Source organism: Podarcis muralis, chromosome 4, assembly GCF_964188315.1.
Source record: "Podarcis muralis chromosome 4, rPodMur119.hap1.1, whole genome shotgun sequence".
Taxonomy (NCBI): Eukaryota; Metazoa; Chordata; class Lepidosauria; order Squamata; family Lacertidae; genus Podarcis; species Podarcis muralis.
The window spans coordinates 20,570,432-20,596,133 of record NC_135658.1 but is presented as its reverse complement, the minus strand read 5'-3'; the positions used below and the strand labels follow the sequence as shown (position 1 = coordinate 20,596,133).

The 25,702-nt window shown below is 44.1% G+C and overlaps 1 protein-coding gene across 1 annotated transcript in view; it reads left to right on the top strand.

The window, feature by feature from the left end:
* The window catches only part of TRPC6 (transient receptor potential cation channel subfamily C member 6), a 72,385-nt gene extending 46,944 nt beyond the window's left edge, over positions 1-25,441 (top strand). The window contains exons 4-12 of the mRNA XM_028726133.2: positions 1-165; positions 6,220-6,433; positions 13,941-14,174; positions 16,982-17,246; positions 19,047-19,242; positions 19,871-20,074; positions 23,664-23,747; positions 24,262-24,337; positions 24,747-25,441. Of these exons, the coding sequence (XP_028581966.2) occupies positions 1-165; positions 6,220-6,433; positions 13,941-14,174; positions 16,982-17,246; positions 19,047-19,242; positions 19,871-20,074; positions 23,664-23,747; positions 24,262-24,337; positions 24,747-24,901 (1,593 nt within the window). The 3' untranslated portion in view covers positions 24,902-25,441. The remainder of the gene's footprint in view (positions 166-6,219; positions 6,434-13,940; positions 14,175-16,981; positions 17,247-19,046; positions 19,243-19,870; positions 20,075-23,663; positions 23,748-24,261; positions 24,338-24,746) is intronic.
* The last annotated feature ends 261 nt before the right edge of the window (positions 25,442-25,702 follow it).

Below are 25,702 nucleotides of genomic sequence, written 5' to 3'. Positions count from 1 at the left end.
TTTGTAGCACATCCAAACTGCCAGCAGCAGCTCCTCTCTATCTGGTATGAGAATCTGTCAGGTTTACGACAACAGACGATGGCGGTGAAGTTTTTAGTGGTTCTTGCTGTTGCTGTTGGGCTGCCGTTCCTGTCGATGGCTTATTGGATTGCTCCATGCAGTAAGGTACTAGTTGGTGCAAGGTTGCATCAGCCTTTTAAAACAGTTTCTGTACTTCGCTTGCATGCAGATTTGAAAGTGGGCTAAAGTGAAGCATGCACAATAAACAAGAGAGGCACTTAGCAATGCTTTAGTAGCAAGTTATTTATTGTAATGGTGTGAAGGCAGGATCACACACCTTGTTCTCAATAAAAAGCAGCGAAAGCATTATGATCAACTTAATTTGCTTTTCATTTGTGAAGGTGGCAGGAATGGGGGAGAAAACAGTTACTGAAAGGCATCATTTATGTCTTTTGTGTTTGTTCCTGTGCTGTTTGTTAGCAACACACATGCATATAATCTCTCTCTCTCTCTCTGTGTGTGTACTTTATCATTTGAAGCCTTAAGCCTTTTAAACTAGTGTACTGGTACTGAAAACGGGACAGCTTGAAGCTAACAAAAAATCTGATTGCATAATGAAATACCAACATCCAATATCAACATTACATTATGAAATATCAACAGCAATGACAGCATCAACATAGACCAAGACGCCATGCTAGTGCTGCAGTCCAGTTACACGAGCAGAGTAGCTAAATGTTTACATTGCTGTGCAATTGCCTTTAAACTGAAGACCCAGGGGAGCACGCCCAGGGCAGTAAGAAGATAAAGAGATTTGTGACATGTTTTTCAATGGCCCAGTACACATGTAACACTAAGCCAAACTATGGCTGAGTACAAATGAGCAAGTGCCCACAGACTGAAAAACATGGCTACTTTGCTGCTGGCTGGAGCGAAGTCATGGGTTGGCTTAGTGTTATGTCCAAACCCAGGGTCCCTAAGACAAACCATGAGTGCCAAACCAAACCTTGTGGTTTGTCTAGAATAAAACAAACCACTAGCCTGGGTTCAGAAGCAATGCTGAACCAAATCATGGCTTAGCGCTGTGCAGCATGGCGGCAGCAGTGCTGGGTGGAGTTAAACGGCTGTGATTTTTACTCCATTCACTTGCTCGTTTATGTCACGGCTTGGCTTAGCATTGCATGTGGACCAGGCCATTGTGGCATAAATGTTCCCAGGCAACTGAAACTCTGGAGAGCCACTGCCAGCCATACTGGATTTTTTTTTACTGCTGCTTATTACGTCCCACATCTGTCTTCTGCCCGCTCTGACCCGCTTTCCTGGCACCTTCAAGTGATGCTATTTCCCAGCCTCATCCTCACTTGTGAATGCAGGCAGGTAATCAATTTGAAAGGACACTGCCAAGGTATTTCGTTTATCATTTACAAAGTGTGTTTTAATCATTGCTGTCTTTAACCATCCCCTTGGAAGCTTTAAAAAGGAGCTTGTCAGTATAAACAACAAGCTTTATTAGGGGGAGGGAATAGTCATTTAGCCTCTGAAGGGACTGACAGACTGTTTTGCAAAAGAAAAACAAAACTATTTTTAGGCTGCCGCCCTAAACAAACTTACTGGAGCATTAGTCTCAATGAATTCGACTTGCTTCTGAGTTAAAGTGCGTGTTGCCACTTATTTATTTGGTTGGAGGATGAGGGTGGAATGAAGATTTCCTAAAGAATTTAGCAGACTAGTGTGCTGAGCATTTGGCTTTACCAACCTTTATTAATATTAGATTCAGCCATACTTAACGTTTCATAAACAGTTTATTTATCTTTGGCCATTTTCCACTGGCCTTTCACTCCTTCCTAGCTTAAACATGCTTAAGAAAAGAAAGAAAGTAGCTTGAGACTCTTCCTAATGGTGCCTATTAAATAGCTGCTGGAAAAATAAAAAATTGGGACTATTTGTGGTTGACTCTGTTTTGAAAAATGAAAACCATTTAACCTCCCTTTACATATAAACCAGAGTTATTGCAAATACAGTGTTACCTCAGGTTACATACACTTCAGGTTACAGACTCCACTAACCCAGAAATAGTGCTTCAGGTTAAGAACTTTGCTTCCGGATGAGAACAGAAATCGCGTGGTGGTGGTGTGGCAGCAGTGGGAGGCCCCATTAGCTAAAGTGGTGCTTCAGGTTAAGAACAGTTTCAGGTTCCGGACCTCCGGAACGAATTAAGTACTTAACCCGAGGTACCACTGTACAGTTTCCCTCATTCAGTGAGATATTATGTTTGCTTCCTTCTCTTCCCAAACCTTTTCCCATGAGCTGTGAGCAGCCAACTCACCACATCCTGGAAAGTTTCTCCGCACACATCCTGCCTGACGCTTTTGACGTCTTGTGTTCCAACATGTCATGCACCCCTTTCCCCGTGTAAACTGACCAGAGCCTGCATGCCTCTCAAATTAATCTGGCTCTGGAGTGCTGACTATGAAAGTATTTTAAAACCTATGGGAAATTCCAATGCCTACTATTTCTAACAGTCTCTAATTTCAATCTAATGGTTATATTTATTCGCTTTCTAAAAGATAATTTGCTACCCTCCTATAGAACTGAGCAAACAGGGTGGTTGAAGTTTTCCATAGGCTTTACACAGAATCCTGGATCTTCCCCATCTTTTCCACATTTTTTGGTGGCTAGGGAAACAATTTCTAAACCTGCAATCCTATGCACACTTACTTGGGATTTGCTTCCATTGAATAGGTTTGGCAAGAAGAGGGAGACAGTCACAGATGCGCTCAGAATACTGAGTTGACCCTCTAATCCTTGGGTGAGAAGTCTTCTTCAGGCTGAAGGCTGCATTACCTGGTAGAAAGCTGGCAGGAGCCATATTTGAATAGTGGGCAGGGCCACATTCAACTGCACACCTGACCGACACACCCTTAACATACAGGGACATACACCATCATACACAGTCAAGTATACGCACAAAACTATTTCCCATAGAAAGAGACATAGATTTAACTCCTAGTAATTTCACTTAAATTTCATCGTACATTTTCCCTGTAGACTTCGCAAAAAAAGTTCGTAAGCTAATAGCCATTGATATAGCTTTATTGTCCATGATTTTGTCAAATCCCATTCTTTTTTTCTTTTTACATTTTCCAAATTTATTATACACATCTTACATTTTTTGTGGGTTTTTTTGCTATTTCCAGCTTTGACAAAGTAATAATAAAAAATAAATAATTTGAATAAAAATGTGCACCCCACCCCCATGACTATTCCATTGTAACTATCCAACCTCCCAGAATTTCAACACCTCTTGCCCCCTTTCCGTTTTAACAGTACAAATTCTACAAACACCTTCCATATCTCCTGAAAATAATTTCTCTTGCATACCCCATCTTACCTTAATAGCACATGTTAATTTATCATCTAATCCCATTCTAAAGCTGTCCAAGTTTCTGGTCATTGCTGTATCTTATAGAAGCAAATGCCACAGTTTAAATATGCACTGTGTTAAGAAATATTACTTTTTGTCTCTCCTGAAGCTTCTAGCATTCAGCTTTATGAATGACCCTGGGTTCTAGTATCATGAAAAAGGGAGAAAAACATCTCTCTATCTGCTTCCATGCACAATTTTTATACATCTCTATCTTCTTCCCTTTTACTTGCTTTCTCCCCCAAACTAAAAAGCCCCTGGCCCCAAACGTTTTAACCTGTACTCACAGAGATGTTGTGGCCCATTGAATAATTTTGCTGTCCTTTTATGAGCTTTCCCAGCGATACCGTATCCTTTCTAAGGTGAGGCAACCAGATCTGAAGTCAGCGGTTTGAATCCCCGCAATCAGTCCTAGCTTCTGCCAACCTAGCAGTTCAAAAGCACATCAAAGTGCGAGTAGATAATTAGGTACCGCTCTGGCGGGAAGGTAAAGGCCGTTTCCGTGCGCTGCTCTGGTTCGCCAGAAGCGGCTTAGTCATGCTGGCCACATGACCTGGAAGCTGTACACCGGCTCCCTAGGCCAATAAAGCGAGATGAGCGCTGCAACCCCAGAGTCAGCTACGACTGGACCTAACGGTCAGGGGTCCCTTTACCTTTTTAACCAGATCTCCAGAATTCCAAGTGTGGCCTCGCCATAGATTCATAAAACAGCTTTATGTTTTGGTAGTTTTGTTTTCAATCCCTTTCCTTACAAACCTAGTGTCGAGTTTGACCTTTCCACGGCTGATGCACACCGGCTCGACATTTTCGCTTGGCTATCCATCCTGACCCCAAGTCTCTGTCACTTCAGACTCCATTAGCGTACATTTGGAGTTAGGACTTCACACACATTGATCTGCATTTGTCATTTTTAAGCCATGCCCTGACACCCTTATTACCCAAGAAGCTGTCTGCCTTCAGTTCCCCAGAGCCTGGCAGGGAGCTGTAATCCCAGAAAAGGTTCAGAAAAGACTGGGATGTATAGATCTTCTCAGGCAGCTCTTCCCTCTTCCTGGACATCTGCCGCATCCCAATGGGCTCCAGGTCCTTCTCTGGCTCCTCCTGAGTACAGCCCAGGAAGTTCAGCCCTCTGACTGCCAGCCAAGTGCATCTGTGCCAGCTCTGGACTTCTTGCCAGGCCAGCAATGACACCTCTGCACCTGGGAGGGCTGCAGGCAAAGGAAGATAGTCAGGGGTCCAGGTGGGGGTCTGGTGTGTGTGGCGTCATCAGGGGCAGGCGGCATTCTTGGGGGGCTGGATGTTTTTGGTGCTGAAGGTCTATGCAGGGTTCCACTCCACTTCTTTGGCTGAGGTCCTCATGGAGTTATTGTTGGTCTAGACCAGTGTTTCTCAACCTTGGGTCCCCAGATGTTGTTGGACTACAACTCCCATCATCCCTGAGCTCTGGCCTTGCTAGCTAGGGATGATGGAAGTTGTAGTTCAACAACATCTGGGGGCCCAAGGTTGAGAAAGGCTGGTCTAGACTCTGTCTGAGGCAGAGGGTAAGGGAAGCAGTTTTCCCATGATGCACTCCTGTCACACACAAGTGCCACAGCCTGGCACTCTCCTGGGTTGTTGTGTATATATTAAAAATAAATTTTGATGATATGCAAAGTAACAAAGTAGCTTGCAGCTAGGTGATTGATAGCTTCTTTGTAAAGACAATGTCCAATTCAAACGAACTTTACTTTCATAAACATATAACTGAGAATATATTTACAATCACATGCTTTGTCAAACATGGGTATGTTCTCATTTGAATTGTAGATGGAAGTCTTTGACGTTTCTTATGAAAGGTTTTTACTTTCACCTCAACAGTATTCTCTTTGTTCCTTACAGAGAGCTCCTGCACGGGTTTCTCCCTATTAATGTTTAGGGATCTTCCTCTGTTTGTTTCACTTCAGATATATCTGAGACACACACACTATCTATAGCAGATTCCTGAGAAGTTTCTCTCAGCAGCCGTTCTCCCTCACACACAGAGAGAAAACAGCGAGTAGTTAAAAAAGGACAGTTACTGGAATAAAAGTCACAACAGAATGGAATGCCTCTCTCATGTGACTCACAGTCAACCAATCACTTGAGAGCTACTGCCAAAGGAAATTTCCCCCATGTTAAAAGTACACAGTAATTTGACATAAGTAAATATTCCCTTTTCAGGAATTTAAATTTACATTATCCTGTAAGTGGACCACTGCCTGACCACCCTGTGGTCATTGAAACATAGGAAACTGCTTTTATACCAAGTCAAAACTCTGGCTCATCTAAACCAGTATTGTCCATGCTGGTTGGCAGTAGGTCTCCATGCTTAGAGACAGAAGTCTTTGCCAGCCATCCCTGAAGATGCCAGAGATTGCACTTAGGGATTCTCACATGAGACTCATGTGCTTTACCTCTCAGTTATGCCCCTTCCCCAGCTGTGTTTCTTCAATGTGTGGTTCCCACCTTGAATGTGGCAGCAACCATTGTGCCATAGCATCACCTGGCATTTCTACTCCTCTGTCCCCTGCACTGCTGTAATCCTGAAGTCCCTGGGCAATTTGAGCAACATACAGGGTATATGGAAGTACAGAAAACTGCAAAAGGCTAATTAGAAATAGCATTAAGGGGTAATTATTTTATGCAAAGCATTCTCTCTTGTTTCTTCACTGTGTCTGGCTGTTGTTTCTTTTTGATAGCAGCCTTCTCAAGATAAATTTATTTTGGTGGGGGAGTGATGTAATCTTTAAAATCTCTCTCTTTTTAATTTTTTGCAGTTGGGTAGAATAATGCGCGGACCCTTTATGAAATTTGTGGCACATGCAGCCTCTTTCACCATTTTCCTTGGTTTGCTGGTCATGAATGCGGCAGACAGGTTTGATGGCACCAAACTGAAGCCCAATGAAAGCAGAACGGATGGAAAACAGCTGTTCAGGATGAAAACTTCGTGCTTCTCGTGGATGGAGTTGCTGATTATCTCATGGGTAATAGGTAAAAAACATATCGCAAAGCTGTGTCTTGCAACCATAGCAGAGGACTGTGTGTCTGTTAAGCCTCTTTTCTCTTATAGTGGTACGAGACACAAAGTGAAGGGTCTTGTTGAATTCCACATGCATTCATGTGTATCCCTTGCGTAGGTTGTGGGTGGAAAATGCCACAGCGTTCTTCCTTTCTTTGGTGCTTTTCACGAAACACATGCATTTATGTGTTAGCACACCAAACAAAGAACATTTGAGGTGCATTTTCAGAATGCTCTGATTATATCAGATGATCTACTTATTCATACAAGCAAACACATTCTGAATCAGATCTGTTAAGTCTCTGCCAATTAACCTGGTTCCAAAACCCAGCTCCTACTTTCTTGGTTATAGAGAAGACAGTTCACCCCAGAAAACACCGTTGATTGTCACATCTTAAAGCACCCAGCACCGTACAGATGACATGTTGTTATTGTTAGGATATTTCCGTTCCACCTTAAGAGAGAGCAGGCTTGTGAGTCACAGAGTCTGCGTATTTCCTGTTGAGGATGTTTATGTTTGCTGTTTCCTTTCGATTTCAGTCGGTCGGAGTCACTGACTCAGAACGGTCATGTTTTTCCTTTGTTCTGTTCAACGCTGAATAAAGTCTGTAAATTATGCTCTCTTCTGCGGTGCAAGCTTTCTGGCTGTGGTTTCTGCTGATAAAGAACAGTGTGCACAAGCCTGGAATGTGGCAATCTATTTCTGAGGCTTCGTGTTGCTAACTGCTGGATCTGCCTGGCTACGGGAGATCGATGGAAGTCCGGCAGCCGGCTTGGGGCCATGATGGACTATATCTCCCTGGCAGTTTCCCAACAACAAGGTTTCGGGCCCAGATTCACAGCACCTACAGGAGAGTAAAGCTGCAACAGACTGCGTTTGAGAGGTATGTGAAAAGCGAAAGCAGCGAGAGCAGAGGCTTTTCTGTGGGCCCCGGCAAGAGCTTTTGATGTTCGGCAAGGCTAAATTGGCCTGGGAGCCGAGCCAAAAGGCATCGTGATTAATGAGCTGCCAAGATAAGGAGTCTCTGAAGTTAAAAAAGACTCACGGCTAAAGCAGAAAGCTGGAAATGGAGTTTTTCCAAGCTTCTGAGGCAAATGCTGAATGCCTTAAGTTACATGGGCAGAATTATGAAACCTGGGCAAAATGGTGTGAGAGTTTGCTGCGTCAGTTTAGGGTGTGGCATACCGTGAGTGAGGCCCCCCCAGTTCCTCTGACAGAGAGATGGAAAGCCGATGATTCGAAGGCGATAGACGTAATAGTCTTATCCGTATCTCTTGAGGAAATTAAGACGCTGGCTGGCAACACCACTGCACGTGGAATGTGGTATGCTTTGATGAAAGCTCACAAGCCAGTCATCCCAGCCCAGAGTTTGACTGCATCGGAGGTCCAAGCTGTTTCCCAGAATGCGAGTGAATGCAGGGATGCTGAGGGCACCGGTTGCAAGCTGCAGGGGGAGCTGACCGTCACGTCATCCCAGGCAGCATTCCAGCCTCCAGGGGGAGCCAAGGAGTCGGCAGCTGAGAGCTCTGTTTCTCATGGGAACCAAGGTCATCGTCTTTGCAGAGGCCGGAAGGCCAGAGGTAAACAAAGACAGATGCCTGCAGATGGCCCGAAGCAGAAGGGGGGTGAAGAGCCCACGCCAGTGGAAAACAAGGCTTTGTTAGCTGGCACTGCTTCACCAAAGGCTAAAGGCACGTCTGCTGACCAGAAGCAGGGGGGCAAGCTGCAAAAGCCCACGCCAGTGGAAGACAAGGCTATGTCTGCTGGCACAGCTTCACCAAAGGCTAAAGGCACGTCTGCTGGCCAGGAGCAGCAGGGGGGCAAGCTGCAAAAGCCCAAGTCAGTGGAAAACAAGGGTTTGCTTGCTGTAAAGACTGCTCCAACAGCCAAAGGCAGGTTTATTATCGATTCAGGTGCCAGCCGCCATATTTCGAAGGATCGCCACCTGTTTATCTCCTTCAAGCCTCAGGAAGGTGAGATCCACCTGGCTGATGGAAGGACGTTGCAAATTGCAGGAGAAGGGACTGTGAAACTTGCAAGTTTGCATACAACCATCAGTAATGTTCTGTATGTTCCTGGAGCTGCAAGCAATTTGTTGAGCGTCCCGCAGCTTACTGGACGTGGTTTTCAGATTTCCTTCAAGAGGAGCGTCTGTGTCATCAGTAAAGGCAAAGAGGACTATTTGCATGCAAAGTTTATGGATGGTTTGTTCCATATAACGTATGAGGACACTGCTGTTGTATCTAATGCTGATTCTTGTTGTGTTGCACAAACTAACAAAGTTCTTCATGCAGGTTGCATTCATGAAGCGCATCGAAGGTTTGGTCACCTCTCTTGGAAGGCACTGGCCAAGATGCCAGAGGTGGTTGAAGGTTTGAACATCAAACCCTGTAAATTTCACATGAAATGTGTATCTTGTGCAGAGAACAAGGTGAAGGTTGCTCCAAAAGGCAAGGAGTCTAGCAGGCAGGCTTCCAAACCCTACCAGCTAGTTCATGCGGACCTGGTTGGGCCACTTACGCCCTCTTTAGGAGGAGCAAGGTTCTTCATGGTTCTAATTGATTCTTTTTCTAGGTACATTCATGTGTTTATGCTCGAACAGAAATCGCAAGCGTTTCCGAAGTTTAAGGCATTCTGTGCTTGGTTGGAGAATGCTCACGGTAAACGTATTTCCTGTCTGTTTACCGATCGGGGCGGGGAATTCACTTCTCAGCAGTTTGAAGCTTTCCTGAATGAGAAGGGAATCCAGCATGACATGTCAACCCCCAGATCGCCATGGATGAATGGGCTTGCGGAGAGAGCAAATCAGACATTGCTGCAAGGAATGAAAACCTTGTTGCATGATGCCAATCTCCCTGATAAGTTTTGGGGGGAGGCTTTGGGGAATCTGGTTTACTCCTATAATCGCAGATTGTCATCACCCATTGGTTGTACCCCCTATGAGAAGATGTTTGGCAAGAAACCCAACACCAAACACATGAGAATTTTTGGTTCTGACATGTGGGTACGCACCCCACAAACCAACAAGCTTGGGAAGCGTGGGGCACATGGTTTGTTCATGGGGTACGAAAAAGGTGCATACAGGGTATGGATGACTGACTCTAAGTCCATAAAGTTCACAAGGAGTGTTGAGTACAATCCTAAGTGGGGGAAAATGTGGGAATTTTCCAGAGTTACCCAGAGGAGGATGAAGGTGATGTGAAGAAAGCAGATCATGCTGAGAAAGCTGAGGAAACTGAGGATGAGGATGATGATGATGATGATGATCAGAGTTCGGATTCCAGTTCAGTGGGCGGCGCTGCTGCTGATGTCAGTGAGAGTGATGACACAGCAGACTACAAGAGTGCAAAGGCCTCAGTCAGACCATCTGATGCGTCTGACAATGAACTGGAAGAACCACTGTTCACCATTGGTCATTTTTCTCCTAAGAAAGAGGAGATGAGTCCAGAAGACTTGCGTCTAGTACGCAGGTCTGAAAGGGCGACCAAAGGCAGACCTCCTAAGAGATTTGCTGATGAGTTTGCTAAGACTGCAACTGCTGTTCTTAGTAGCTCAGAGAAGGTGTGGGAACCTTCAAGCTTCAAAGAGGTTCAGGAGTTAACCTCTAAAGATGCTGAGCCTTGGCTTAATGCCATGAAGGCTGAAGTTGATTCCTTGAACAGGAACCAAACTTGGGAGCTGGTACCGGTAGTCCCAGGTATGAGACTGGTTGGCAGCAAATGGGTCTTCAAGGCCAAGACAGACCAGAATGGCAAGGTAGTCAGACACAAAGCCAGATTGGTTGCCAGAGGTTTTTCACAGGTACCAGGACAGGATTACCACGAGACCTACTCACCCACAGTCAAATATGAGAGCATTCGGCTGATGCTCAAGATTGCTGCGGAGGAGAAACTGCATGTTTCCCACCACGACATTAATACAGCTTTTTTGTACGGGATTTTGAACGAAGAGCTGTTCATGCTTCCACCTGATGGGATGGAGATACAGAAGGGAATGGTCTGTAAACTGCGGAAATCCTTATATGGTCTCAAGCAGAGTGCTAGGTGTTGGAACACAAAACTCACTGAAACATTGCTTTCTCTAGGTTTTCACCAGGGCAAAGCTGATCCATGTGTGTTTGTCAAGGAGGAGGGGCAAAACAAACTGTATTGTTTATGTTTTGTTGATGATCTTCTGATGTTTTGGAAGAATCAGGCTTTTTACCAAAGCACCCTAGCTCAGCTGAAGGAGCACTTTGACATGAAGGATCTTGGTGAGGTATCCAACTATCTTTCTCTGCAGGTGGAGAAGGACCAAGCTGGTAATTTTCTGGTACACCAAACACAGAAAATTGCTGATGTGTTAACCAGGTTGAATTTGGTTGATGCAAACCCAGCAGACACACCGATGGTGACAGGTTACCAGGTAGACAGTACTGCTGAAGCGTTTTCTGACACAACGCTGTACAGATGCGTTCTAGGCAAGCTGAATTTCATTGCCAGATGTTCAAGACCTGACATAGCTGTAAGCTGTAATCTGCTTAGCAGACATGCCAACAATCCTACGGTTCAGGATTGGAAAGCTCTGAAGCGCATAGCCCGCTATTTGAAAGGGACTATGCACTACAGGCTGAGGTTCACCAGTCAGAAGACTGGAGGTCTTGAAATCTTTGCAGATGCAAGTTTTGGAAGTGACACCACAGATGGTACAAGCACTTCTGGAGTGTGCTACATGTACAACCACTGCCTGTTTGACTGGTTGTGCAAGAAGCAAACAACAGTGAGCCTAAGTTCCTGTGAAGCAGAACTCAATGCTCTGTCATTTTCACTCATGGATTGTGAATGGTTTATGCAACTGTTTAAGGACATCGGGGTTTCTGTGAAATGTCCTATACAAGTGTATCAAGACAATAGATCATGTTTGGCTTTGCTGAACTCAGAGAGTTGCAAGCAGAGAACCAAATACTTGCAGATTAAGCTACATCGTGCAAGAGAGTGTATTCAGAAAGGACTGATTCGGGTGTCCTACATGGCAGGAAATGAAATTCCTGCTGATCTGTTGTCTAAGGTTGTTAACAAAGAACAACTAAAGGTTTACACACAAAGGTTGCAATTGGGTGAACCACAGGTGCTACAGGTTACACGGAAAGGGGGAGGATGTTAGGATATTTCCGTTCCACCTTAAGAGAGAGCAGGCTTGTGAGTCACAGAGTCTGCGTATTTCCTGTTGAGGATGTTTATGTTTGCTGTTTCCTTTCGATTTCAGTCGGTCGGAGTCACTGACTCAGAACGGTCATGTTTTTCCTTTGTTCTGTTCAACGCTGAATAAAGTCTGTAAATTATGCTCTCTTCTGCGGTGCAAGCTTTCTGGCTGTGGTTTCTGCTGATAAAGAACAGTGTGCACAAGCCTGGAATGTGGCAATCTATTTCTGAGGCTTCGTGTTGCTAACTGCTGGATCTGCCTGGCTACGGGAGATCGATGGAAGTCCGGCAGCCGGCTTGGGGCCATGATGGACTATATCTCCCTGGCAGTTTCCCAACAGTTATTAATTCATTTAAAATTTACATTTCAGAAGCCTAGAAAAAGGGGTGCAAGTTTCAATGTGTACACATGTTACTCTTGTTATAGCTAAAAGAAAGAAAGAAAAGGAATACACCTTCTGTTTCATTCTTCTAAGCCTTATGCAGAAAAAAAAGAGGTGGCATGTTACTTTGAAAGTGCCGAAAATTCAGGGAACTGTTCTATAGAAGTAACAGCATGTTACATCAAATGAAACCAATCATTTCTGGCTGCATTATCTAAAATAAGAATTAAATCTTTTAAAGCCAATTTTTAAAAAGAAAGTTGATAGTTAGCAGGCAAGACAGAAACTTGATGCTAATGAGTGTATTCAGATATTGTCAGTGAGCACTGGAGATTACTAACATGCAACATCAGAGAAATCCAAATTGGTAGGAGATAGCGTTTCTGGTTGATTAGGTGTTATGCATTAGAAGCTACTATAAAATGTAATAAAAAGTTAATGAACCGAGAACTGTGGGAGACATGAAGGAGCAAGTAGATATCTGAAAGCTGTATAAATTGTGAAGGCGAAACACACACAATCACATACATAGGATAATAATTATAACACACATTCATTCGTTTGAAATGCCATCTAAAACTCATAGCTAGTTGAAGATCTGTGCAGTACCTTTACACTTCCAGCTGCAGGAGAAGGCGGATGCAGCTCATCCCAAATCTTTTTCAACTTTGGTTAAGATATCTTCCTGTTTTGCTGCCTGCTAACAGCAGGGGGTACTTTTAGGGTGCAGTTGCTCAAGGTGGCCCAGTTAAATATTAAATTCAAAAGTGATCCCAGCTGCATGAAACATGCACTATTCTTAAGTAGTGTAGGGTGGTAGAAGAATGAGAAGCTCATTGTTCAGAGGCTGGCCTCTATGCTCAATTCTCTCTCTCCCTCCCTCTCTCCCTCCCTCCGTCCCTCCCTCCCTCTCCACACACTAGCTCTCAGCTCATATCAGCTTCTGCTTCTGCAGCAAAGCTCTGCTCCCAAGTCACAGCAGTCAGAAATGGCGTGGTCAGTTGCTAGGCTCTAAACATCGCTTCTTTACGAATTCATTACACCAGAAACCTTATTTGAATGATCATCCCTAGGGAGGCACAGCTCACCTTGGCAAATCTAGCAGGGAGAGAGGCTGAGACACCCTCTGCCATTCCCAGATTGCTAGCAAACTGGCCTCTCTCACCAGTGTTTGCTATAGAAGGGGCACTGATAAAAGCTGTTGGTGTATGAAAACCCATAGCCGCCACATACATCTCCTGCTGCGCTGGTAAATTCAAAGCTAGAGTGCCGATATCCACCTTGCAATTTGACAACTCTCCACAAAGCCAATTGCCACCCTACCATTTTTACATAATGAATAGGGAATCTAATAGAATTTGTTGGTATCCATCTTGAGAGACAATGGAACGAACCTCCGGGGGGTGAAGTCAAATAGCTGCAGGATCACAGCGCCTGCTGTGGCTGCAGCAACTGGGAACTCATAACTGCTGCCTCCTGCATTGTTTTTACTGCGTTAGCAGCACGGAACTGACCTCCCTGCGCAGAAGCCTAGGCAGTGTGCATGGAAGTCCTGGGCTGCCCAGATGACAACACCCCACTCTTCAGCCTTGCTAATGTGGTCCAAGGGAAAGCAGAGCAATGTGTTTGGTACCAGCTTAGCTGCAGAAGTTGCCTGAAGGAGGCATACAAAGCACCATCCAACCATCTTAGGGACTCCACCCAAGGTTTGCGTAGGGTTTAGTCCTTAGGCTTTTCTTCTCCCAAGCAATGGATGGAATATTTCTTGTATAAATAAAATAAGAGCTTAGTTTCATTTTTCAAAGCCTGTATCCCTACTTCTCAAGACGTGGGACTCAAACAGATATATCTGATATTTTCTATGACATTTTGTGGAAAGCTAATGCTGTGTGTGCTCTCTTCTTTCCTCCTCTAGGTATGATATGGTCCGAGTGTAAAGAGATTTGGTCCCAAGGTCCCAAGGAATACCTGTTTGAGTTGTGGAATATGCTAGATTTCGGGATGCTAGCTATTTTTGCAGCTTCGTTCATTGCGAGGTTCATGGCATTTTGGCATGCTTCCAGAGCCCAGAGCATAGTCGATGCAGGTGTGGATATGAAGAACTTGAAAACGGTGACATTGCCTCCCAGTATAAAATACTACACTTTGGGTGAGTTTATGAACCATTGAGATTTGTGTTGGCTGAGCAAAGGAGAACTGTTCCAGTTCGGGTTCTACCCTCCCGATCAGGAGAAAACTGGCTTGCTCCATCTTCCATGTGACAGGCCTTGAGATATTTGAAGGTGGCTGCCATATCTGCTCTCATGTCTCCTCTTATCCAGGCGACCCCCTCAACCATTCCTCATAAGGCTTGGGTTCCAGACCCTTGACCATCTTGGTCACCCTCTTCTGCACACGTTCCAACTCGTCAATATCCTTCTGAAATGGTGGCACCCAGAACTGGACACAGAACTCTAGGTGTTATCTGACCAGGGCAGAATAGAGTGGTACTATTACTTCCCTTGATTACTTCCCTAGACTTCTCTTGATGCAGCCAAGAATAGCATTACCTCTTTTTGCTACTGCATCACACCGTTGACTCATGTTAAGTTTGTGGTCTACTAAGACCCCATGATCCTTTTCACATGTAAGGCCATTGTGGGAAAAAATGTTTTCATCTAGAGCTTATAAGGAACTCATTACTACTGAGCTGCATGTCCTCTTCTTTTCACAACCCATGCAAGCAGTGGAGATTTTCAGTGACTTTCAGTGAGCTTACAACTCCTGCCTGGCAAGGCAGCAGCAAGTTTCATATTCATTTTCTTGCCTAAAATATCCTATAAAAATAATTTTCTTCTGCTTGAAGAAAATGCCCCGATGGGAATGACGCTATCCTTTGGATGGCTTTAAGGACTGATGTAGTTGTGATGTTATATAGATATACATAAACACATCAGTTTTTTATGTTTACAACATCATCATTATTATTTTTATTAAAAAATATTTTTAAAATTATTTAGCTTATTTTTTATCCTTAAACCATTTGATTTCCTTATATTGTGAACCCCTTTGGGAACATAACTATTAATATGTAGAAAGAGTGCTGTAAGTTGCCCTGGGCTTATAGAGCAGGTTGTAATTCAAACGAAGAAATGGGAATCTTCATTTTTAGCTGCAGTTTATACACTCCCCCTTACTGTATAACTAGTTTCTTCACGTAAAATCGAGAGGTTACAAACAATCAGAAGTTACAGTGAGATAAAGTGATGTGTGCTGGACAGAAAAGCAATAGCCAGCGCAGTCCTCTGCATGTCTACTCAGAAGTAAGCCTCACAGAGTTCAGCAGGACTTTCTTTCAGATAAGTGTGTATGGTGGTACCTCGGGTTAAGTACTGAATTCGTTCCTGAGGTCCGTACTTAACCTGAAACTGTTCTTAACCTGAAGCACCACTTTAGCTAATGGGGCTGCTGCCACGCCGCCGGAGCACGATTTCTGTTCTCATCCTGAAGCAAAGTTCTTAACCTGAAGCACTATTTCTGGGTTAGCAGAGTCTGTAACCTGAAGCATATGTAACCTGAAGCGTATGTAACCTGAGGTACCACTGTATAGGATTTCAGGCTCCACCACCAGTTTCTAGGAAGCAATGGCAATTTATAACAGTGGACGATCTGCTCTTCACTTCCTAAGCAATATAATTCTGAACCCACTGCAGTTGCAATGGATGAGTTTGAGAGCTGTTAGGTTTTTAGTTTCATTGGAGGTTTTTAAGCAGAGGTTGGATGGCCACCTGTCATGGATGCTTCAGTTGAGATTCCTGCATTGGAGGGGGTTGGACTAGATGGCCCTTGGGGTCCCTCCCTATTCTACAGTTCTATGATTCTATCTTTCACAATGCAATTTGTACGTTGTGGTTGTTGTTTTGTAATGGAGGTGACTCTCAACTTACACAGGGGTTATGTTCTAGGGGTAGCACATAAGCCAAATTTACATATACTCAAAACGCATTGTGTTCAATTATGAGTGGGATCCCCAAAGTCTTGTTTCCTAGATGACCACCCCCTTTCCACCCCCTTTTCATTTATTTATTCTTATTTTGGCAAGTTACCTGTATTTCAAAATGAAGAAAGAATGATTAATAAAAGGATAACTGTGAACAGAATTGTTCATTTGTTTATTTCACCTCTCTCCTTTTTTTTATTACTCTTAATGTAAAGCCAGGTAACTGCATAGTCATGAAATTAAATGAAATAACTTTTTTAAAAAAAAAATAAGAAGAAGGAGACACTGAAATGTCAAAAACCAGAGGGGAAAATGCAACTGTATGCAAAGCCATTACTAGGAGTGAGCCTGGGCAATGATGTATCAATACATTGCTTAGGACTTGTTTGAAGGCTAGAGCATGATGACGCCTTCTCCCGAGTCTTGTTTTCCCCTCAGTGCGCCAGGCACTGAAAGCAGAGGAACTCCCTCCAGCACCCAGCACATGGAGGAACGAGCTGGCTTTCACTCTGGCCAGGGTGAATCCACTGCCACTCCCGCTGACGGAGCTGAGGTGATTTCACCCCGGTGCCTCACGGGACCAGGCCCGATACAGCTTGCTCCTCCCTCCACTTTTCAACATCGCAATTTGTCACTATATTGCGATGTTCGACTGGTGATACATTGCAATGTTGAAAAGCTGATATTACCCAGCCCTAACTAGGGACTGCAGTTCATACATTAATAGCCACAGAAACGGCATGTGGGTAATGTCACAAATTTGCCTGAGAAGAAGCAGCCATTTTGCTGTTGTCTCTCTATGCTGACATCCCTCTGAAACATGCTTCTCTTGTTCACAAGCGCTTTACTTCTGATCGCAAGGGGATTAACAGCAAGATCTCCAGACATTGGCTTAACGTTTGGGCAGCTAAATATGGAACATATATCAAAACATTAAACAGATGTTCTTGTGGGTTTTCTTTTGTTTTTTTTTACAGCAAGAATAGACTGGGACCCATCCGACCCTCAAATCATATCTGAAGGCCTATATGCAATCGCTGTGGTCTTAAGCTTCTCAAGAATCGCCTATATTCTGCCCGCCAATGAAAGCTTTGGACCTCTACAGATATCGCTTGGCAGAACTGTGAAAGACATTTTCAAGTTCATGGTCATATTTATCATGGTTTTTGTGGCCTTCATGATAGGAATGTTTAATCTCTACTCTTATTACCTGGGGGCAAAGCAAAACGAAGCCTTCACTACGTAAGTAAATGTTGAAATTTGCTTTTGCTGTAGTAAGTGTAGATGATTTTGTTGGAAGGCAATCAGTCGGATTTAAGCGCATTCGCTGTTGTAATGTTAAGTATCCAAACTATGGCCATGGTTAGCTATGGTCTGCAATTCCTAAATATTGATTTTCCAACCATCTTTCCTCAGCTAGCAGTAGTGATGCATCTAAATGCCAAGCACATTTACTATAAAGTAATTCTAAAGGCACTTCCATGTTAATGGATTCATGGTGATTGGCGCATTCAATAAAAGTGCTGGTTATCCCTTTGGGGCAATCCTTCGATTTCTACTAGTCCAGACGGACTACCAGGATCGGTTCAGATGTCACCCCCAAAAGCAGCTGCTATGGTAGCTCTGAACAGCCGCAACAACCAGCAGATAGAAGCACCTGCTTTGCATTATAGATTAGGTCCTCTTTTATATTATTTAGTTTGCATAAATACATAATGCACTCCTCCTATGCGAGATGTATTAGGACAAGGTCTGTTTGTGCATAACAAGAGTGTGATGTAGACATCTTTAGTCAGTGCTGCATAGTTTAGTTGCTAGTGTCCATATATGTCACTAGGTCCATTAAAATTTAAATTATGCCTGTGCATGCTAAAGTATCTATCAACTGAAGCTACTTCCATTGCACGTTTTTCCATTGTGCAAAAGCAGAGGTTGATCATGCCTGCTTGAACATTTAAAAGGTGGACACTTTTAACATTATCATGACATGCCTGATTTTCCTGCGCCACTAACATGTGCAGAGGAGGGCAACCAAGATGATCAAGGGTCTAGTAACCAAGCTTAACAAGGAAATGTTGATGGAGCTGGTGTGTTTAGCCAGGAAAAGAGGAGAGTGAGAGGAGATATGATAGCCATCTTCAAATATCTTAAGGGCTGTCAAATGGAGGAAGGAACAAGCTTGTATTCTCCTGCTCTGGAGGGTAGGATCCATACCAATGGATTCAAGTTACAAGAAAGGAGATTCCAACTAAGCATCAGGAAGAATTTTCTGACAGTAAGAGCTGTTTGACAGTGGAACAGTCTCCCTCGGGAGGTTGTGGGCTCTCCTTCCTTGGAGGTTTTTAAGCAGAGGTTGGATGGCCATCTGCCATGGATGCTTTAGCTGAGATTCCTGCATTGCAGGGGGTTGGACTAGATGACCCTTGAGGGTCCTTCCAACTTTGATTCTATGATCATGAATTGGAGTTGGTGCCAACACAGGGCTTGTCCCATGCCTAGAACGCATGGGTCTGAGGTTTTCCGCTTCTCTTGCGCTTTCTAGACATGGGTCTGAGTGGTTTTGCCCTTTCCCTGCCTCTTTCTTCAGGAACACCCGGTCTTAAGTGATATATCAGAGCAAACAGCAATCTGGAGAAAACCTGATTGACGTTTGCTCTGATTCAGCGGTAATACAGTGGTACCTCGGATTACATATGCTTCAGGTTACATACGCTTCAGGTTAGAGACTCCACTAACCCAGAAATAGTACCTCGGGTTGAGAACTTTGCCTCAGGATGAGAACAGAAATCGCGCAGCCGCGGCGCGGCAGCAGCAGGAGGCCCCATTAGCTAAAGTGGTGCTTCAGGTTAAGAACAGTTTCAGGTTAACAACGGACCTCCGGAACGAATTAAGTACTTAACCCGAGGTACCACTGTAGTCAGGTTTCCCCAGGGGGGAAAAGTGGGGCAAGGGCAAGCCTAGATGGTCCCACACTCAGCTTTTACAGATCTTTTACTCCACTGTTATGCTCATGTTTCTGGGATTTATTTTTCTTTCTTTCAGAGTGGAAGAAAGCTTCAAGACTTTGTTCTGGGCAATATTTGGACTCTCAGAAGTGAAATCAGTTGTCATAAACTATAGGCACAAATTTATTGAGAACATTGGTTATGTCCTTTATGGGGTTTATAACGTCACCATGGTTATTGTTCTGTTGAACATGCTTATCGCGATGATCAACAGCTCATTCCAAGAGATTGAGGTAATAATGCTCTTTTGAACTACCTTTAGCTTACTCAGTCATCATTGAGTAATGATGTGGTCGGGCTCCCAGCTCCCCTCTGCCCCAGCCAGCATGGGCAGTGGTCAAAGTATACCAGGAATTATAGTCCAGTGGCATCTGAAGGGCCACAGGTATTCCATCCCTGCTTTATTAAATCAGAACAATTTTTCAGAACAAATAGAAATTCATGATCAAAAAACAAACTCTCAGTAGGACTAGCACTGGTTACAACCCCAAGTTGCTTCAATGTGCCATTATTTCAACAGGACTTGAGCTAAGTCAGTATTAATTTGTCCTACGGATTTCAATGGAACCTAAGTTCAACTACATTAGACTGTGTCCAAGTCAAATTCCTTAGAATCATGACCTGCCAGTGAGCTTCTTCCAACCACCTAGCTGATCACAATCAGAAATGGGCTGAACACAAGTAGAACCTCAATCCACCCGTTATCTGATCCAGGCGAGCTCTTCCTATGAAGTAGTCTTACTGTTATTTCCTGCAGTTTAGTTCAGCACAGGAGTCTAGCTGGAGTCTGAGCATCCAGCAAAACAACTTTTGCGTATCATTTCAAATGACCACTGCTTAATTCTTTTCTCTGCCTTCCAGGATGATGCTGATGTGGAATGGAAGTTTGCAAGAGCAAAACTGTGGTTCTCCTATTTTGAGGAGGGCAGAACGCTCCCGGTGCCGTTCAACCTAGTGCCTAGTCCCAAATCTCTGATTTACTTCTCGCTCAGAATAAAGAAGTGGGTTTTTAAGTTGTTGTTTTGCAATAGAAAAGGTTTCCAGGAAGACGCTGAGATGAATAAGGTAACTTCGCAATGGAGTAAACCCGCCACATTCTGGAATTGTAAACAACTTTATGCAACGCATGACTCCACTGGAGGAGGGCAATTCATTCCAGACCTGCACCACTAAATAAAATGGTTGTTTTCTTTCAAGGGTTTCTGGTAGAAATTCCCTAACCTACAAAGTTAATTTGATGGCTGCAATTTTAGAAACACGCAGAGCAATCCAAATTCTGGATCTGCTATGCTGGAGGGAGTGTGGAGGTGTCCAAACGCTTAGCCCAGCCTGGCTCTGCTGGCCGCAGGGTTTCTAAATGTAGTCTTGAGTTAGCAAATGCTGTCAAGGGGGTTCTTGGTAGAGAGAAAAACATCCTTCATTTCTCTTGATTACAGTTTTGAAGTCTGGAGGGTGAATTGCCTCTGATTCAGTGTCCATTGTGGTGGAAATGTGGAACCTAAACCAATGGCCATATGTGCAGGAAGGAATGTCCGTGGGCTTAGCTTTGAACACACAGATATCCCAGAGAGCAGTACTGCCTGCTGACTCATTTTACTAGTTATGGATTGGAATGTGCATATTACCCAAGAGTAAGGGTAAAGGACCCCTGGATGGTTAAGTCCAGTCAAAGGCAACTATGGGGTTCCGGCGCTCGTCCCTTTCAGGCCGAGGGAGCCGGTGTTTGTCCACAGGCAGCTTTCCGGGTCATGTGGCCAGCATGACTAAACCACTACTGGCGCACGGAGGACCGTGACGAGTGCCAGAGTGCATGGAAACACCATGTACCTTCCCGCTGCTGCGGTACCTATTTATTTACTTGCACTGGCATGCTTTCAAACTGCTAGGTTGGCAGGAACAGGGACTGAGCAACGGGAGCTCACCCCGTCGCCGGGATTCGAACCACTGACCTTCCGATTGGCAAGCTCAAGAGGCTCAGTGGTTTAGACCACAGTGCCACCCATATTGCAGGGCTGGCAGGAGATCTGCACTTGACAACATGCATTCATATCTGTATGGACATATGCATTTGACCTCTAGATCCCTCCCCCCAACTAACTTGAAGAGTTTATCTGTGCAACTTTCCATCATTTCTGCTGCTAAGTGGAAAGTAAAATTATGTTGAATACTGAAGGTTCAGGATTATTGTCCACATCAGCAGGATAACAATTTCTGCTAAGAAAATCTTAGATCGAGTGACCAGGGCATCCTTTTTGCCCATGTTAATATATATCTATTTCATACCTGCAACTTATACAATTGGGAGGAAACTCCTAATTAGGTAGGGTGGCCATGTATGCATCACCAAAAACACAGAAATCAGAAGGTGGTATCAGTTTGCGTAGAATTTGCATTTGCTAATTTATGTGTATACATGCAATTTGGGAAATAATGACTATAAGGGAAACAGAATGCAAAACGTGTCACCATAGACGTTCTGATGGTTCTTCATCTTTGAAACAGAATTGAGGTGGACAGCCCTTCAACTAGATGACTGCCCCCTGACAGCTCTTCCAAAAGAGGACACTGTAATGCTGGGACACACGCCTACCCTATAAATAGGCGTAGTAAAAGGACATTCTGTGAGCAGGGAAATCTTTGGGCAGTGTATTGCTGTCAAACTCCGTAGTCCATAGTCGAATTTGACTGGACTTAACCATCCAGGGGGCGTAGGGTTGAATCCCCCTAAGTCATTGCATGAGCAGAAAAACGCCTGCAAACTTCTGCAAGTGCAGTGGAACTTCTCCTACCACCACCAACACCATCAGCACTTCCCTCAAATGTGCTCCAGCGACTTAGGGGAACTCCTGTAGCAGATTTGCGGGTTGCACAGGAGGAAGAGATGGAGGGGAAGTTCTGTTGCGCTCATGAAAGTCATTCTGCTCATGCATACAACCCAAAGTAATAGAGAAGGGCAGGGGATGAGAACCAGAGGAAGATAAGCTCCATACACCAGAACCAGGAAGATAAGCTCCCCCCGCCTCACCTTTTCAGGAAAAAAGGCTAAAGTCAATAGTTAGGATGTGTAGATGTTCTAATAAGACCTCAGCCTGAGCGTTTCTGCATCTTCACAGAGAATGTTTATCAGCTCCCCAAATCCGATGATTCACTCCTGCGGGTAAAATGAATGGCTATTACTTACCCGTCCAATTCTGCTGATATAAACCTTCGCTGCAGCCTTCCAGCTCCTGTGAGAGAATAAAAGGCTTCTTTAGAAGCCGAGCATCGCTTGCCACCAAGTGGTCACATTCTGAAATGCAACGTAACGTTATCTTGGTATGGCTTGCTTACACAACTGAAATCCAGGAATCGGTCCAGACATTGCTGTAACAAGTCTTAACCGGTCCAAGCAAATGTTTTGTGAGAACTTTCTGCTCATGTTAGTAGTGTAATTAAAAAGAAGATTTTCCACAATTAGAAGAAATGAATTCTTGCATTTGGCCCCACAGGCACTTGGCTTCCTGAAAGCTGCACTGCAAAAATCTCAAGGCAGCCTTGTAAATAAACCCACAAAAGTTGCTAGCCCTCAAAAAAACATTTTACTAGGTAACTTTGCTCCAAGGGATCTGTGTTTCTGGGATGCTGCAGAAGAAAGGATGCCCCCGCCCTCTATGACCTGCATGATTCCATCTTCATTGTAGGCTACTTATAAAATGTAAAAGCTTTCTTCCAGTGAATTGGTGGCGGAGGGGTTGAGCAATCCTGTCTGTTCCCCCTTAACCAGTCCTTTGGATTTCCATGTTGGTCTTGGAGCAATGGGATTTCTGTAATGCCTGCTGCTGGAGCACACAGTTGTGCCCCATTCACACCACGCATTTAAATCACTATGATGCCACTCAGGGCTTCCTCCAAAGAATTATGGGGGCTGTAGTTCCCTGTGGAGATGGATTGGTTGTTTAAACCACTCTGGAAATCATAGCTCTGTGAGGAGAACAACTCTCAGCACCTTTAACAAACCATAGCTCCCAGAATTCTTTTGGGCAAGCCATGATTGTTTATAGTCTCTCAAGAAGATGGTGTGAATGTGGCCTTAAACATTCATTGAAGACATTCATTTCTTCAGCAAACATTTACATTTCATTTTCTCCCCAGCAGCTTCCCTCATTAAGAGTTATTTTATCTGAAATATCTCCAAAACCTCTCTCTTGTGCATAGGAGCGATGCTTAAGGAGTACAGTACAGTGGTGCCTCGCAAGACGAAATTAATTCGTTCCGCGAGTTTTGTCGTCTTGCAATTTTTTCGTCTTGCGAAGCACGGTGTCGGGAAAGTTTTGGAAAAGCTTCAAAAATCACCAAAGTCTTTAAAAACCTCAAAAAAGGCTACCATGAGTTGCTCCTCAAAGTCAAGTCGCAACTGTATTAATGGTGTTAAGAAAAAGGAAACAAACTTGCAAGACGTTTCCGTCTGGCGAAGCAAGCCCATAGGGAAAATCGTCTTGCGAAGCAGCTCAAAAAACAAAAAAACCCTTTCGTCTAGCGAGTTTTTTGTCTTGCGAGGCATTCGTCTTGCGAGGTACCACTGTATTCTAATGAAATATGTGGTAAGAAGGGAAAGGGGGAAGACGAGATTTATTAAACAATCCTCACTTAGTACTTTTTTCTTTCTGTTTTTCAGCTAGGTCAAAGTAAGGAATCAAGTATAAGAAGCTCAGATGACCTCAACTTAAACAGCTTAAGGAACCCTCAAAGGAAGTATCAGGTAGGATCTAGATGCTAACAGAGTACAGTAACTGTAAAGAACCTGAGAGCCAAACAGAAAAGAATTATCCACAGCCCTCCTCTTCCTCTCTCTCTCTCACTCAAGCCTGTTGCTTGTTCAGCATCCAACCATTCTGCTCCCTCCTTTTATCCTCTGACCTGTGTCCTGTCTCTCACCATCACTCCCTGGCTCTTCCTCTTCCTCCCCTGTGCTGCCTCCCCTGTTCTGCCCTCATCTGGTTAAGCTGCCTCAGTACCAGCGACAAGGCTGCCATATGTCCTCCTTTTCCAGGACATGTCCTCTTTTTCATGGGTATTTAAATTGAGAGTTGTCCTAGAGATCCCCCACGCAAGTCAGCAAATGTATCCTCTTCTTTGCTTTTCAAAATACGGCCACCCTATGGGTCTATGTCAGACACAACTGTGCCTCACCCCATGTGCCGCTACTGCTGTCCAGGATCAGGATGCACAAGCCAATACTGTATCTGAAAGGCTTTTCTGCTTCTCTTCCCCAGAAAATTATGAAACGTCTTATCAAGCGATATGTACTGAAAGCTCAGGTGGACAAAGAAAGTGATGAAGTCAATGAAGGTAGGCTTCCAAAATGGATGTCGTTTGGAATATCGGGTAGCAGAATTAAAAGGCTAGCCAAAGTTATTGGGTTCCCCCACCCCATACTTAAATGGCACCTCTGCTATAGTGCTTCTGTTTTGATTTGCAGCATAACAGCTGCCGTGGCTTCTGGGTTATAACTCTCCCAAGAACAAATATATATAAATGATCATTGGCGTGCTGACGGGGAGCTAGAGGTAATGGTGGCAGAACCCTGTTTGAGGCCAGCCAGTTCCCTATGCTCCAGTGGCTTGTAAGGTTTTATTTGCCGGACCAAATGAGCCTTTGGGTCTGATTCATCAGGGCTCTTCGTAATGTTGTCCCCCTCCCCATCCCCGGCTTTTCCTTTTTCTTCTCGTAAGCCCTTGATCTTCTCTCTCTCTTATAGGTGAGCTGAAAGAAATTAAACAGGACATCTCAAGCCTCCGTTATGAGCTCCTTGAAGAAAAATCACAGAACACAGAAGACCTGGCAGAACTCATCCGGAAACTTGGGGAGAAACTGTGTATTGAGCCAAAACAGGAACAAAGGACTTTTCTCTGAAAAAGAAAGGGGGGGGGGACACTCCTCCTCCAAGCTGGCAGTCCAGTGAAAGCCATATCAGTTCTATCTACACCCCACCTCCCTCTCCCCCCGCAATTCTTCTTCAATCATAATTGACACTTTTGCAGCATCTACTAAAGTAGATACATCTTGACCATTCTTTTTCTTTTTGGTTAACTGGGGAAAACCGGCATTTTGAGCAGATGTTATTTAACCCCATCCACGGAGGCCAACTCAACCACTGGAAGGAAAAGACGTAAAATATGGTTTGAGAAGCCGCACCATTAAAGACTTTAATTACTGGTTCTACTGGTGCCAGGGAGCTCTCTTGTTCTCTCACTCTCTTTCACACTCCCACTAACGTGCACACATATTTTGACACTTCAGACGTATGCACACTTATATTCCACTGAGATGAATGAGGTTTACAAATTAAGCTTTTAGGAATAAGGTTCTGGTCACTTTCTTTTTCTTTTTTTAAAAAATGAACTGGTCTTTCTTTAAATAAACAACAACAAAAATACAATTACATTGCTTTAATTACAGTGAAAAGAAATAATTTCTGTTCCGTTAACTAAGCGCTTGGGATGGACAAGAGGAAGGCTCAATAGAACACATACGAAAGCCATGATGTTACCGTGACATTACAGTGTTTTCTTCAAATCCCTCCATTGCAAGAAGGTGTTCTGGTACATTTCTTTGGGAGTGCATCTACAATACAAACCCGTATTGGCTTTGGGTTTCTCCAAAGAATCCTAGGTGAGGGTGCTAAGATCAGTAGTCCCTTTCCTCTTCAGAGAA